General features: G+C 37.5%; 1 protein-coding gene across 1 annotated transcript in view; it reads right to left on the reverse strand.

Annotated features, from left to right (window-relative positions):
* Positions 1–17,529, reverse strand: part of CFAP47 (cilia and flagella associated protein 47) — a 275,659-nt gene that overhangs the window by 61,649 nt on the left and 196,481 nt on the right. Inside the window, 2 exon segments of the mRNA XM_054165734.1 lie at positions 11,370–11,465; positions 15,473–15,629. Coding sequence (XP_054021709.1) covers positions 11,370–11,465; positions 15,473–15,629 — 253 coding nt within the window.

Here is a 17,529-nt window from a genome sequence, read left to right on the forward strand (position 1 = left end):
GAGGGAGTCTGTAGGAAAATAGGCTTCATGAAGATTAAAAAAAAAGAAAAGAAAAACAAACAAACAAACAAACATATACTCAATCAATAACAGGCAGAGGTACCAAAAAAATAGGAAAAAAAAAGCATTTCCACTTAATTCAGAGTTGGGAGAATTAGGTAAATCTGCACATCCAAGAAACAAAAATAACACAAAATTTCATTCTTGAATTTAAAAGGAGAAAAATCAATAATAAGAAGAAACCAATGTGATACAGCTTGTGCTTTTACACTTGAAGAGATGTAAAGCAAGCTGCAAAGACAAGAATCATCCAAAATTTCCTCAAGAGCTACTGACATGCACAATACTGGATCTTGTCTATTTGTGGTCTTGCACTGTTGGTTGTGATGAAACTCATATGCTTGCTTTTGCATGTAGAAAACTTCATGTGTTATTCATACAGGTCTGAATAACAGTTCTTTTCAACAATCAAGTTCTTATTTTCCTATTTAACAGAATAGGGGAAATTGTATACCATGGCTAGAAATCAGGAACTGTAAATAGCCTGTAACAGAATCACAACTCAGCTTGTGGTGTCTGTTGGTTCTATGCTGCAGAGGTAACAAAAATGGCAGCAAACCTCAGGGGTTAATTTATATTACTGGTACTCATTGTGAAAAAGGCAGTGCTACCTGTAATTAATAGATATCAATTTTATGGGCTATTAACCTCTGTTTTATTATTATATTAATCTCTATATGAAGGAGGAAATTATTTAATTTATAAATTTTCAGTGCTTGTTAAGCAAGCAGATAAAAGACAATTCAACATCAGAATTTGTTGCAGTGCCATAGTTTTCACTTCAATGTACAAAAGCAGGGTATTTAATGTTAACACTCTTAGAATACAAGCAGACAAACTTGCATTTAATATGTGTAAGGTACAGGGGGGGAATGAGAAGGAGAGACAGAGGGCTGGCTGTTAATACCACTCCCTGGGTCCTTTGTTCAGGGGGGTGGCTTCGTATTGTTGTTGAGCTGTAATATATATGTAAGTATGCCTTGTACATGTTTATTGCATTTTATACTTTTAGTCTGCTTTTGTAAACATAATTTCATTTTTCTTCCAAATTTGGAGTGGGTGTGGTAAATTTACTCCAAGTGGTAAATTTCCAATTTGTTGGGGTGCAATCAAACCCACAACATTCTATTTCACATTGAAGCTCCTGATTATTAATTAATTGAGCCAAACCCCACGTTGGGCATAGCCTGAAATTGCAACAAAAAGCTCTCATATGCTAGCTAGACTGAACTTCACACCTTAAAGGGGAAGCTATCAGCCACAGCAGCAAGTTTCATGGACTTCTGAGCAGTTGCATGGAATAGTTTGCATTCTATGTCTCCTTCCAGACTTTGTAGCAAAAGGGTTTTCCAAATGCTTCAGCAAACAATTATGAGAAAATTATATTTGTTTACCTTTTAAGGATCTAAGTTTTATTTTGGAACAGTCACAGCTCTGGTATGAAAAAGCTGTAATACACTTGCACCTCTGTTTCTCTGAGTTAAAAGTGGAAATTTGGTATCAAGTACCTTAACAACATGCAAGGATGGAAAGTACCTACTTAAAATTTACAGGCATTAACTCCTTGTGCAAATACAAGCTTTACTTAAAATAGCATATTAACAGTAATATCAGAAATATCAAAGCCCTGTGCATAAACCACTGTGTGGTAAAATTAATGTCCTAGCAACAAGAGTCCCAGAAAGTCACTCTTCCAGCTTTGCTCTCATGACCATTTAAATATGTTATCCAAAAAAAACAACATTACAGTGCAAAGAAATAAGTTCAGTTTCCCTCCACTTAGGAGGTGATGCTAGATCAAGTGATTATGAATATAGTAAGGCACCTTACATATGTTGTTAACATAAATTCTCACGTTAAATGAAGAATTTTTCTGTTGCATGCTTCAACGGGTTTGAGATATTACTCCTTGTTACATTGAAAGGTCATGAATCAAATACTTTAAATCTATTTGTAATGTAAATCTTTGTCCTGCATTTCCCCGAGAATGCCCAAATTATGTCCTATACTCAATATCAAAATTCCCTTTGTTGGCTTATATGTTATGATTTATGAACAGGAGAAGCACCACATTAAAATAGAAGCAAAGACTGAGTTACAGTCGAAGACATCCTCCTCTCTCACACACAGCTAACACAGCAGCAGCACCCGCATTCTTGCTTTCCCGGGTGTGGTGGGTTGAAATTACCCCCAACTAATCTGAGAGAATTACCCCCAAAAATTAAGCTGCCATTTATACTCTACCACATTTTGCTCAAGATCTGTGCAACATTTCCTAGGCATCAGTCTAAAACTGCCATATTGGGTTGGTTTGGGGTTTGATCGGGTTATTTTATCTTTGCATCAGTGACACATTTCAAGAAACAAATATTGCTTAAACCTAAACATTATTGTAAGAGAAAAAATCTTTACTAACATTGATGATTGAATGTATCAACCTGATCTTCATGTAAACAGAAGGAGTTTCAGTATGAACATTGTGAAAGCTGAAAATAAGGTCCTGTATGCATCAAATAAAAAATTAGAAAAGGAAGATGCATCATTGTTTTCCTGAGACGAGGAAAGTGGTACCAGTGATACACACTTTGCAAATAGACTCAGGCAGGTACAATCCCAGTGGCTTTATCAAACCAAAATAGGCCCTGCCTAATCATTCACGCTTTGTGACAGAAAAGTAAATCAGGGAATCCAATTCCCCTTGGTAACAGGAAGATATCAATTTTTAATGAGAATGTGAATAATTTATTCTCTCTCCTATAAAAAAAAAATATTTTGAATAATTTGTTAATCTTACTAATAGCATGACAAAATATCTAGGGAAGAGAATTAAAGCAGCAGAGTACTAAGGATATGATGTTCATTTTAATTAAATTACTCCTTCCCTACAGAGAACAGTTTTAAAGACCTCCACTCGTCAAGAACTGGAGCTGCAGTATTACTGATTCAGGTTACATCTCACGAACAAGGGGAAATGCATAATTGTGAGGTGAACATATACATATCGGCACACTAAAGCATTTATCAAAATAATTAAACACACAAATAATCCCACCTCAATTCACAGCACAGAAATTAGAATTAGAAGGCCTAACGTACACATTTATATTTCCTGTAATTTCTGTGCAACTGAAGCAGATGTTTACATTTAAATTCTTTACTATTTAGGGATTGTCTTACATACCTGAAGGTAAACATACTCAAGTATGCTACTGAATCGAGAACTTCATCCATCAGCGAGAAGTGAACAAACCAAATGCACCTTTCCCTGCCATAAATAATTTGCTTGACTTCTGACTGCAGTTGTTAGCAGCTTTTATTTCAATACACTCCCTATCACAGAATCAAACATATTATTTAGGTGAGCAAAAAATTTATTATGATATATTTAGGGAAGAGGACACAGGAGGGGAAAATGAAAGACCAAAGTGGATGAGGGTGGAACAAGCATAGGAGAATAAATGTAAAAAAGGATAAAAGATGCCACTCATGTAAGCAGGGGCTGGGAAGTAAAGCTGTGTGACAATGCCTCAAGCTTGATGACTATCCTATATTCTTATTAAATCCTATGCCTATCTTCTATGTAAGTACACTCCCAGTGCTGAGACTCTGTGTGCATTAGCCAGTAGTTCAAACTGGGCTAGCCAGCAACCTGGATGGAGCCTGAGTTACAGAGAGATTAAATCTAAAACCTGTCATTGGGGAGAACACTGTTTTGCATGGGTGGACAGGGGTCACCTGCTACCTAGTATCAAATCAGATTAGCCAGCAGAAGGCCAGCATCTGAAGAGACCCATGGTGAGGAGCAGTGACAGGCTAAAGGGCCTACAGACTGAGCACATATACAGGACGGACTTAAATCTGTGTCAGTATTTAGAAGAACCAGCAGACGTGCATGTATTTGTGAGCTCTGCAAGTGAATGAACGTGTATGTTCTACTGGTGAACTTTGAGCTGCACTAGCCAGAAAGTAGAAGCAGACCAGCACTCAGAAAGAGCTATATGAGCCAGTGACCACATAAGGAGCAGATCCAAGGAGTGGTGATGTCTTCTCTCACACACTTTCTCTCTCTGTCTTTTTCTTCCCGTTTTCCCTCTGCTCCAGGCCATTATCAAAACCTTCACTGCTGCACAGGGTTGGCACAGAATATGAGAGTGTGAGAGGAGCCTAAGATCCAGATACAAGTCCTGGAGAAACTGAAAAGCCTATGCTAGTATTTAAAAGATGTGGGGGGGATACATCAATAGATAGAAAATGAGTGCATGTAGGTCCAGTACAGGTGAATCCTAATCAGCCAAACATCAGCAACTGTATCAGGCTGCTCATACTGTTTGTATTTATGTGAGTGCTGATTGTTTTTAGGGGTGGGCAGGTCTGTGTGGTCAGCTGTGTTTGCACTGTTAGTGTGTGTGCATTTGCAGGTCTGTAGGAATAAGTGCTGAGCCTGGTTGCTGCATGGATCAGAGAAGACCATGGCTGAAATTTGATTACAGAAGGGGAAGAGAATCTTTTATGGTCAAAAAGTCTGCTGGATTCTTACCTCTCATAGTCTGACATTCACATTGGTTTCAAGTATACAAAGACTTTCACTACATCATTGCCCTTCTTTTGTGTAACACATCCAAACTCAGCAAGACTTTTTCTCCCCCTGGCAACAATTTTGCATATAATTATCATGCATACTGCTAAACTAAAGCCTAGCCAACACTGACTCCATCAAGAAATAGAAAATACATATCTGGATGCCTTGCGCACTCTGACAGTTTTCCTAACCAATTCAAACTAGTTTCAAGGACACATAGTGAATAAACTGGGGGGGAGGGAAGAGAAAAATAACTAACTTCTATTCCTTGCTGATTGCAACTCAGATTGAGGTTTCATGTAATTCTATGTGAGGTTGCACTGAAAACATTTTGCTATTAGGATAAATACAAGTAGGGCTGGTTGGTTTGTTTGTGTTTGCTTGTTTCTGGTTGGGTTTTTTAAGTCTTCTATCCACTTTCAAGTCAATTTAGAATGTGTCCTTGTGGCCAAAAATGGCAATTTGGGGTGCATCAAGAGGAGTGTGGCAAGCAGGTCAAGGTAAGTTGTCCTCTTGCTCCACTCTGCCCTGATGAGGAATCATCTAGAGTACTGTGTCTGTTCTGGGCTCCTCAGTTCAAGAAGGACAGGGAACTACTGGAAGGGATATAACAAAGGGCTACAAAGATGATTAGGGCAGTAGAACATCTCTATTAAGAAGAGAGACTGAGAGACTTGGGTCTTTTTAGCCTCAGAAGACTGAGGTGAGATTTTATCAATGCTTATAAATACTTAAAGGGAGGGTGTCAGAACAGCAGGGCCAGACTTTTTTCAGTGGTGCACAGTGACAGGAGAAGAGGTAACAAGCTAAAATTTGAACATAAGAAGTTCCATCTAAACATGAGGAGGAACTTCATTGCTTTGAGGGTGGTAGAGCACTAGAACAGGTTGCCCAGAGTGGTGGTGGAGTCTCCATCTCCATAACCATTCAAAACTGCCTGGACACCGTCCTGCACAATCTGTTCTAGGTGAACCTTCTCTGACAGGGGTGTTGGACTAGGTAATCTCCAGAGGTTCCTTCTACCTCCTATTAGTCTGTGATTCTATGAAACACAACTAAAGAGAAGCTACTGCAGACTCAACAGCTGTACTTCTCAGTCTGGAACTCACTAGTCAGTTAGGGAAAGGACAAAACTTAGTCCTTAGCATATATTTGGGGTGGAACATGGATGTGGAGGAGTCTTCCACAGATGAATAAATGGAAGAGAGAGACACGCTGTGATTATTCCAAGAGCAGAGGAGGACAAGAAAAACAAGACAGAATTCTAGAAAAATCTGACTTCTTCAGTTCTGCTGCTCAAGAAACAATTGTTTGATAGTGCTCATCGTTTCCCTCTGTGAATGTGTGGCTGGAAACAAAAGATAAGTGGACATAAATTTGTATAGCAAATATAGAGATAGACTTAGATTTGGATGAAACAAACCTATGTCTAGATTTTTCACTGGGTTTGCTACCTAAACATGTGTAGTCTAGAAGCAAGAACTAGGAAAAAGGGAGGGGAGGAAGTAAGTAGTTGTGTCTTATTCAAGGACACATTCTGGCTCTGTCTTGTCCATTCACAGCTGTTATCAAATAATTAGCAGCTATATAATATTCTAAGTAAAAAATTAATCATCTTTTCATTTTCTAGCTCAATGGAAATTGAAGGAGATAATTTCTTATCAAGTTCTAAAACACAGCAGATATTTTTAAATAGAGAAATAGGCTAAGATAATGTGAAATAACAGCCTCCCTTGAGGCTGATTTGCATAGTTTAAATGCTCTGAAGTGCTCTCCTCTGGATGCTCAGTAACAAATCATGAGATTGTGATGAAGTCTACTGCATGGCCTAGTAGTAAATCTGTGAGACAATTATAGCTTGAAAATCTGTTTTCCATGATAAATCCACATGGGAAGTCTTATGTGGATTTGAATGAGACTGCACAAAAGATGGGTTTCTGATGTTTTCCCCTCTTTTATTTGCATCTCAAATGTATTTTTTCCTCTCTCTCCTTTTGTGACATCAGGAGAGCATACTGAACTAGCTAAATAACTTCCTTATATAGTCAAGGGAATGTACTGTTCAACATCTTCCATTTGGGGGATTTTTAAAAAAGCATGGTAACAGACTTTCCGCTGCTTCTTACACTGCTGCCTTTCACTTCATTGACTTCCAGATTTTTTACTAAAACAGTTGCCTGGATTTGCAAAAACACATAATTTACACATAATTTGTGAAGAAAGGAAAACTCAAAGGTAAAACCAATGCATATAACAGACTTCAAAAATACTTATAATATGCAGCCTGAAAGAGGCAAAGAAAAATCTTTGTGTTTCATTTTTTGTTGTCCTAGAAATTTTCATGTTTTCATATACCAATGTACCATGAACACCTCTTTCAGTGATGAGGAGCATCTCAATCATTAGTTCTAATTCTAACTGTTCGTAAATAGATTTTCCTGCAAGAATAACTTTTTGAGCACAGAATTCCCAACTATTCATTCACATGGTCAGTTTGCAGAAGTGCCTTATAACGTGACACTAAAATGTCCATAATGATTACTGATCACTTTTCCACATGAGGAAAGTCTTAGATGTGCTGTGGCTTTAGAGAGCTCTCAAGGGTTTCCCATGCTGACAGTGGAGATAACCTGCAGTCAAGAATGCCATCAGCTGGAATGCATTGATTATGTCAGCATATCTCTCTGGAGATAAATACGGCTTAGACTGCATCACTTATGCTGTCATGTCATGTCCCAGTATGGGCATCTTCTTTTAAAAAGCATACTTCTCTGTCAGCTATGACATAGAACACTTCTCTGTCATAATGGCTTCACCTGGTGGAGAGAAAGTAATTCAGCAACCAGGAAACTGTACATGGAGTAGGAAAGGGTTCCATGGAACTAAACCTGACTTTGTGCTCTGGACCTCTCCCAGGAAGCCAGCCCTAACAGTATCTAAGGAGTAGCAGCAGGGTACAGAATAAGGACATCTAAAGGAAAAATCTAATCTGCCAAATGAATTTAAAAGAAAAGAGAGAGGGAGAAACAGTAAACAGCAGACAAGAAAGAAGAGTTTCAGTCCTGTGAACTGAACATACCTGCAGCTTGAGAAACAGTACCAGTGGGAGCCACTGATGGTTGACTCCAGAATACTGCCTTCCTGCTCCTTGCCTTCATTCCTTTCTGACCTCATTCCCTCTCCCATGGTCCTAGACATGAAAAGTCAGACAGGTGTCTGACATCTCCCTGCAAAGCTTTCTGCATAAATGGCACCCAGTCTTTAAACAGTTAGCATACCATGACGCAGCATGTTATAGACCTAATTGTTCAGTAAAAGGGCCAGCAGGGGGAGAGAAAACTCAAACCAACAGTCAACCCTAAGTTTCAAGGCAGCCCAGGTACAATTCACCTAGTTTTAAATAATTTAAAAATTGTTTTCCTAAATTAGGTTCTCAAACTCAGTATTTATTGTGGTCAATACACAATAAGAAAGTTGCCCTTAAAAAGCTTAAAACTTCCTTACAAATAAATCCAGACTAGAAGTTATATACACTATCTAGAAGAGGTTAAGGAAAATTTAAATCAAGAATTGTGACATTTGTTTTTCCATATGCTAGCATCTGCATAATCTAATGGGCATCAGAGGTCACTCTGACTAACGGAGGCAGCCTTTGACTGGATAGTAGGCTGTATACCTCCTGATTAAATCTTGTGTAGCATAAGTAATTAATGTACCACAGCTTATTAGCTATTCATGTGAATAGTACATCTGCTGAACAGTTGTGCTTAGAAAAGTGAATACTGGCAGTTTCAAAAGGTGAAAATTCAGGAAAGGCAATAAACACTAATGAAAGAAAATCAAAACTGTAGTAGCAAAATTATGCCAGAAAGAAGCTTTGAATAGATAAAACAGGAAAATACTTTGGCTAAGGAATTTCAAAGAAAATCTGGTGTCTGAATCCTCTGGCATTTCTATGGAAGTCTAATTCCTTCAGTTTCCCTGTGAAAAGATGTGCTGAAAAGAGGAAATGTTGAATCCAGAACCCTGGGGAAAAAAAAACAACCAACCAAAGAAACAAAAAACCCACCCAATACACTCCTTTTTAAAGTTAATATCCTGGTTAGGATAACTTATTTCATTTTTGGTTTGTGGTGAGGTCTCAAAGTTTGTGTCCTTCTCCAATTAATTTCATTATTCGTAACTGTTTATGAAGATAAAATAGCATAATATAATTGTAAATATTCATAATGCATATACATGATGTATATGTACCTGGTTGTTCTGTCTCTTTATTGCTTGGACATCCCTTTCCTACAGAATCCGTTCTTTTAATATTGACTACTTCCTGATCAAAGTATAAAATTATTTCTGCTTGTCATGGATGACCAAAGCTTAGTCATAGAATGAAGATAAAACACAGAAGGGGAAAGAGAGCTTAGCATTTTCAAATTTTTTTTCAAAATAGCCTTCTAGAATGGAGAAATATTTCTCACAGTTGTTTTTTCCCTAGCTCTTCAAGTCATTTTAAAGCATTATAAAGAGACAATCTTCCTAGCAGCTAAGAGAACCAGGAAAATCCAGAATGTAAGCTTATTGGTTTTCAGTCTTTTGGAAGCAATCAAAAAAAGACAACCCCAGACTGTGTGTGCAAAGTTACTGAAAGCAAAAAGCAGATGTAAGTATAGAATTAAAGAATGAAGTCTTGAAATCTAACATTTTAGAGAAAGGGTCTGAGGATTCAAACAAAATGTATGCCATTTCTCAGGTAAGATTAGTTTAAAAGCCAAATTATCCATAAACACAGTGGACTTTATAGGACATAAAAAGTGTACTAAAATACTAAAATGCTTTCTCAAATACTTTTGAATAAAATGTGAAACTATGATAGTAACATGCTTCCAAAGTGCATACACAGAGTTTTAATATCTCCAAGTTGATTGCCATCAAAGTTGTTGAACAGTAGACAGCTTTATGGAAAATGTCTCTATAACAATGTATACATTCATCAAATACATTTTATCTTTCCTTCCGAAGTGCTTGGGAGAGTTAATAAATGCACTAAAGCAAAGTTAGAAGGCAACATTAAATAGCTCATCATACAGATCTCAGGAAAAGAGATGAAAATGGAGCAAGTGACATCACAGCTTTAAAATACAGAAGTTTCTAAATATAAAGCTTGTGTGAAATGTAAAGAGAGATATCAAAAACCCTAGGTTCAGCTAACTGCCCTACTTTCTGCACTTGTCTGATGCTACATGAAGTTGTTCACAACAGACAAGCTTATTGACCATCTGGAATATCAGCTAAACCACAAAATATCATCATAGGCTATTTAAGGCCTTTAGTGATAGGACAAGGGGCAATGGCTTCAAACGAGAGAAGAGTAGATGTAAGGAACAAGTTCTTTTCCATGATGGTACTGGAACACTGGAGCAGGTTGCGTGGGGAGATGGTTGAGGCCCTGTCACTGGAGATATTCAAGGTGAGACTCAGCAAGGCTCCTGGCAGCCTGATCTAGTGGAGGATATCTCTGCTGACTGCAGAGGGGGTTGGACTAGATGACCTTTGGAGGTCCCTTCCAGCTCAGACCATTCTATGATTCTATGATCCAAAATTTAATTCAAATGATAAGCCCAAATAATTTAATTCTTTCCTCATAGTTCAGGGTTATAGTTTCTAGATTTTATTGTCACATCTAAAAATATCAGGAACAACACAGGGAAATACAGAAAATAGTAATTATCAACAGAAAGACTATCTTAGAATAAAAAGAATAGTTGAAAGGGCTGGCAAGTCTGAAGAGAAAGATGTGCATATCTAAAAACAAGTAATTGTGAAGTCTATTCTCTGGTTTGTCTTCTGTTGATATACTAAAAAGTAAGTTACAAATGTTTAATTGACTTGGGTTTGAAATTTCCTACTCCTTCATGTTCTCATTAACAGATCCTTCAAGCCAGGAAAATTTTATTTATAAAGAAGTTTCTCAGCAATTATATATTTTTGCTTTCTGGTACTTCAGAAGCTGTGATTTGTTGTAGAATAAATTGGTAACATAAGTATTGCTAATAGTTTAAATGGTTTTAAAATATTACTTTTCAAGTGTATTCATCTGTACTTATTACAAAACCCACACAATTTCTCATTAAAACTACTTCTATGAAGTCTTTAACAGCTGATGGTTTTCTGCATATTATTTCATAAACATTTTTCTACAGGTGTTGCTCATCTCATCTGTCATAAAATACAACTACATTTACTTGGGTTTAATTTCTTAATTCAAAGTCTTTCCCAGGAATATATCAAGACTACATTACTATAGGGGCCCATTCACTCTCCTGATATTACACTTATAGCGCCTGTTATGAAGTCAGGTTGCAACCTTCTTGTTTATTGTTTATAATCACTTTGCATCACACATGATATTTGTGCTTTGATGGTAAGACTGTTTATAAAAGGAATCATACCTCAGAAGTCCAACTAAACCATTGCAGAAAACAAAAATGACCAATACAAACTCCAGAGGAATGTTACTCTGATTATTACCTACCTATTCAAGTGAAACAAGCAAACTCCATTGACATGGGGCTAACTCTTGTTTTTGCAGTCTTATCAGCTGATATTTCAAACATGGCTCTTTGTGATGAGTTGTACTCCTCAGTTTACTGAACATTGTAGAATTTCTAGATCTCAGGTACCATAGAAGATCACATGTAAAAAAATTCAAAGCAGAACTCAAGAAATTACATACCCCGTGGCTGTTCAAGCAGAAGGTGAAAAGCAGATTCTGTGCTGGTGGACTTGGATAGGACAGACGTACTGACATCACAAATGGACTGCTCCTGATCTAAACCAAAGAAAAAAGAAGGGAAAAAAAAATTCAGGGAAACTCATTGAGAAGTCTGCCTTCTTTTAGACCCTTCCTACCCTCAACACTTCCACTCAGCTTGGTGTCACCTGCAAACTTATTTTGGGTACATTCAATCCCCTCATCCAGGTCACTGATATTGAAAAGACTTGGCCCCAATACTGAGCCCTGGGGGGAAAAAAGTTAATTAGCTTTTACTGCACATTAGGCTAACATATCTGCATTGCTATGGTATACAGAATATCAAATCAGCACATTAAAATACTATTTGCTTAATTTCCAGGTAAACTATGTTTTGAGAATATGAAAGTTCAACTAAATACATATGCCATTATGGAAATAATTTTCCAGGGTATGTAGGGACCAGAAATACTGAGTTGAACTACATTTCTCTTCCTCTGGAAAAAAGGAAATAGGAATTACAGTAAATATTTCTATGGAGACCAAATTACAGCACACACAACCATGTCTAAAGACAACTTAAATGCATAACTCAAATACTTTATTGTGATTAAAAACAAGCAAACATCATTTACAGCTCACCAGTAGCAATTCAATTAGAAAATGAGCATTATATATTAAGCTCATTAACAAATTTACAACAGCTTTTGAAGGACAAGTCTGGGTTTACTTCCATAAAGATGACAATACAAATGTTTTGGGTTTGGGTTTTTTTTAATAATTCATAATTCCACAGCTCACAGAAACATTAGATTATTGTCATGTCAGAACTACTGATGTGTAAAGAAAAATGAAGACTGAACACTTCTGATGCATAAAACCAATCATTAGTCTTTTGCTAAGTCAGTTGCCTTTGTAGTGAAAGTCTCCCAGGGACAAGTTAACGCTCCATAGTAAGCAAGATGACATCACAATTCACTAGGTTTTAGCACCAACACTTAAGCTCTATAAATAATTTCTGATGAAATTGCATTGCAGGTAAGTTTGATTGTTCTTCTGCATTATATTATAAATAGCACATTTATTTAACAAATAATACTTTGGGGTATTAGAGTACTAAATTCTGCTATCCAGCTCTAGATTTATGTTCCACAAGTCAAGCAGTTTGTTTCTCAGAACTGCTCTTGTTGTATAGATCAGAAGAACAGCTTGCATTTTACACTAGAATAAAGCATGCTGAACTCTCTGATGTGCAATGGGAACCTTTACACCACAGGTGTAATTCACACCTACACTTCAAGAGATTATAGAATCAGTTACTTACTGGTCAAATAGGGTGGGTTGCACAGCTAGTAATTCACAGTGCTTCTGTAATTGTCTGAGATAAGTGCAAAGGGTAGGTGGAATGAAAGAGAACAACACAAACGTTTCACATTTTAGAAGGAAAATTGCATAGCTAACTGCATCTTCAGCTGGTCCAGGGATGATGAGTTGACAAACAAGAGCAATTCAGGAGAGAGATTTACCAACAATTTATCAAGGTAGCTCTGGACTGAAGTGCTACCATTCATCATGTCAGATGCTTCCCCTAATTTACATTGCACTCTCCATCATCATCCATGTCATTAATAAAGGTCTTGAATAATATGAGTACCAGTGATGACCCCTGGGGTACTACACTCGTTACCAGCCAGCAGCCGACTGTCAAGATGTTGATCACTGTAATTTTAGACCAACAGTTCTGCCAAGTTTTCAATCCACTCAGCACTCTGTTCATCAAGCCTAGACTTCCCTAGCTTCCAAACAAGAATGCTACAGGAAATAATGGCAAAAGCCTTACTAAATCATGGTATATTACATCCCCTGCTCCTCCCTCATTTGCATATTCACTTATTTCCATATAGAAGGCAATCACATTAGTCAGTCATGATTTGTACTTAACAAATTCATTTGACTACTCCTGATTACCTACTTGACCTTCACATTCTTGGAAATGGACTGCAAGAGGATGTGCAATTGTGGGCTAAACAAACCACAAAAGGATGTGTCCAATGATCCTACTGGGGCTGAGGTGAGGATGGTCAAATTGTTCTTCTCTGTACTTTTCAAATAGGCTGCACTCATCCACATACTCCACTCATACACACTGTCACTGATTGCCTTGATGACTGTGATCACACTGCAAACTCAGAGCCTGGCAATGATGTACTTAGCCTGTATACAGTGGACCCACTGCATTTTGTTGCTGCCTTCACTATTGTCCAGAGCAGAACTCAGAAGTAGCCTGACCATTTACAAATGGATCTCTATTTTGTGACAGTCATGAATGAAAAGCAGTTAAACATGGAAATGTGGAGAACTGAAACAAAGGCTGCCAAAAAAGCCTTGGTCAGAAAAAGTCCAGAGCATTCAGTGATAACACCAAAATGCAATTGATCAGGAACCATTCAGGTAAAAGAATCTCTATGATCTCCCATATTTAACAGGATATGCAGCCAAAGCCATAGTTCAGCATTTCTAATTCCTGTCTCAGAAGGTGTCATTTAAAAGGCATGAGTTCAGTGCAACAAATACACATGAATCTACTTTTTTTGGAGTCACAATTCTTCACTTATTCTATGTGCCACAAACCTCAAATCAGAGTGTGTAAATCTGGCTTTAAACCTTTTTACAGGTTTGATTTTGCTATTCTCTTATGTGTCCCTATTCATGGAGTCTATGCCAGAAACCACTGGAAGGTTTATCTTCAATTTCTGTTACATGTAGATGCAAGTAAATGCCTTGGCACCTGTTTTCTGATGTACATGTTATGAGGGAAGAGGTGGAGAGGTAGTGTACTTCATAAAGTACTGCTTTAATGTGAAATTTACCATTTCGCTCAGTAAGTTTCAGTCATCAAGAAGAATCTGAGACTTCAAATTTGAGGTTCTATAGCATTTGTAAAATCTTGGTGTGGGCAGTGTCTTGTTAATCTTTGTTAGCCCTGGATCTTATTTTTGAAAGTACATTTGAAAATACTACTGAAACATACTTGCTTGGAAAGTCAATTAGAAAAACAAAATGAAACAAAAAGCAAAACAAAACAACAAGCAAAAACAATCAAAAAACCAAAACAAACAACCACAAAACCAACCAAACAAAAAACACAAATGTTTTGTCCTTTAGCTATTGAGCATCTGACAATATAAAATATTTTGGAAAATAAGTGAGGAACAAAGCCAAACCAAAATATTAACTATTTGACTTAGATTTATAGCTCCCAAAATGCACCCCCAGAAGTCTCCTATTGCCTGGTCTGGGTTGGAAGGGGCCTTAAACATCATCTAGTTCTGACCTCCCTGCCCAGGGGAGGGACACCTTCCACTAGACCAGGTTGCTCAAGGCCTTGGCCAACCTGGCCTTGAAAACTACCAGTTGCATTTGCAACTTCCTTGGGCAACCTGTTCCAGCATCTCACCACCCACACTGTAATGAATTTCTTCCTAATATCAAGTCTAAATCCACCCTTTTCCAGCTTAAAGCCATTCCCCCTCATCCTATCACTACAAGCCCTTGTAAAAAAAAGTCTCTCCAGCTTTCTGCAGCTACTGGAAGGCACATATAAGGTCTCCCCGGAGCCTTATTTCTCCAGGCTGAACAGCCTCAGCTCTCATACTCTGTACCCATATGAGAGATGCTCCAGCCCTTTGATCACCTTCATGACCCTCCTCTGGACACATTCCAACAGTCTGATGTCCTTCTTGTGTTGGGAGCCCCAGAAGTGGAAGCAGTACTCCACATGGGGTCTCACAAGAGTAGAGAGGAAGAATCAATATAGTGTAGTTCATAGTCAACAACTAGAGGCATGTATACGTGAGGCTGTATGACCTAAGAGGTCTACTGTGAACAGCTGTTCAAGGCTTGTGTTATTTCTTAGCTCCTACAGCATAGTCTACAGGGGTTTTCTGGGTAGACATAAATGATGATACACAATATCTCTGTTCCCAGGAAATGAAATGAAGCAAATGTAATCACATCCCACTTTTAGTGCAACCCCAGGAGCTTAAATTCTTCCTTCCACCTCACAAAACTTCAAATCCTTGTACCTGTCAGGATGACATCAACCACCACGTTTTCATGAGTTGGATTTTTGAAGGTTATGATGACAGAAGAACACTGGCCAATGCATGCACTTATGCTGGTTGGTTCCATCAGGTCAGGAGGAAGACCAGTTCCCAAAAGGTAAAATATCCACTCTTCAAGCTGCAGAAGAAACATGCACCATTATCTATTTTTCTGACAAGACAGATCTGTACAATTTAAGATATTTTGCCTACTTCTGGCTTCTGGTGCTTTGTGTCTCTTTTCTGTTTTAAGTTAACTGAGGTTTAATGTTTTCTATTCTTCCTTCTTGCCTCAAGCTGTTATGTTAGTCTGAGTATTGGTGTCTGGTAATGAATCGTTCCAGTCTGGGAGATGTTCACATCTGCCCTTTGCATTTAACTTCTGTGCTACTCTGAGCACAGAGTTTTAAACTTCCATGTAGCTACTCAGAGATCCCAGTGTAGCGAATGGAAAGATTTAAGTGGTTGCAAGAGGGAAATTCAGAACACATATATTAGAACCTGAAAGCAAATAAAGTGAGAAGTTCCCTTCTCATGACAAAGGAGGAAGGAAAATAACTATTTGATGGGACAGCAATAGAACTACACAAAAACCTAAAGCTGTTACTCCAAAGAAATAAAGATCATTAACCACTACACACAGATAAATGAAGAACTATAAAAACTAGAAGATATATAGAGTATCATCACAGATCAGACAAAAAGGGAAATATAATTAAACTGATGTGTTAATTTATTTTTCATTACTTTGTTTTTGGCATGACAGTAAGGGTTGCCTGTCTCACATTTACTGTTTTCATGTTCTAAAGAGTAATGCTAATAATGCCACTGATTGTGGAACCTTTAAAGATGAATCAGCAGCAAATGGTCAATGTAACGACCATCATTTAAAGGAAAGCATTTAATTTGTACATTCATGTTGCAGCCTTGAAATTATAACAATACAGACTGAAGTCTGAGGTTAATTACAAACTGCTCATTGTGGCCATTTGGTCTGTTTTGTTCATTATCACCCAGAAATGCAAGCACCACCAAGAGAATAGAAAATAATAAAAAGGAAAACACTGTTATTAATATCTGGAATACTGCATTTACTTCTGCATGGCCTGTCTAGCAAATTAAGGAAAATCTGTAAGAGACAGGCTTCAAAAATCTAACAATGAATCTGGAAATACACACAGTAAAAAGAAGCTAATATATTGAGACTTCTCAGTATAGGCAGGGATAAATAAAATGACACATCATCTGTCCTCAGAAAATAGCTTTGGACAGCAAAACCGCATGCCTTGATGATGTTTTTATAGTGAAACATTCAATCCAACAAGAAAAAAAGTAGACATTTAATCATGCTGAAATAAATTTTTTAGTGAAAGTTATCCAGGGCTACAGAATTTTAATTTAAATTAAAAAAAAAAAAATTAAAGTGGAAAATCTGTTTACATACTGATGTAAAGACTATCCAGTACTAAAGATCAGCATATAAACATAGAATCTGTGTTCTATTTAGGGTTTAGACAGTGATTTGGGTTTAGACACCTGATTTGTGGGGACTTCTGCATTAGTCAAACTAATCAGATTTAAAAGCTACCTCCCTTTAAAATTACCTTTGTTTGTTAGTTATTTTTTTATTTTAAAATTATCTCTAGCCTGTTTGTGGTTATAGATTAACAACCAGGAAGTTAGCACTGCTAACTGTTCAGATTCTGAAGAGAAGGCAAATGATGCTGCTATGGAGACTTTGAAGCAGCACAGGACTGACTTTGATGAAGCTCCTTTGCTGCTCATAGTCAATACAAAACTGTCCAACAGTGACTGAGCCAGCACACCACAGCATTTATGTTCCTGACTCATGTTCTACCTTGCCACATTGGCCTGAAGAAGTTCAATGTAAGCAAAAGGCTGAGCACACTTTGGAGGCTTAAAGGACTGGAACACAGACCTTAGCACGGCAGAAGAACATGCTTTCCGAAAGCTGGATGTGTCAAACTATCAGTGATCTACACTGGCTTGTTATTGACACATTCTGCTTGCTTATGAAC

The sequence above is a fragment of the Dryobates pubescens genome, chromosome 12 (assembly GCF_014839835.1).
Source record: "Dryobates pubescens isolate bDryPub1 chromosome 12, bDryPub1.pri, whole genome shotgun sequence".
NCBI lineage: Eukaryota > Metazoa > Chordata > Aves > Piciformes > Picidae > Dryobates > Dryobates pubescens.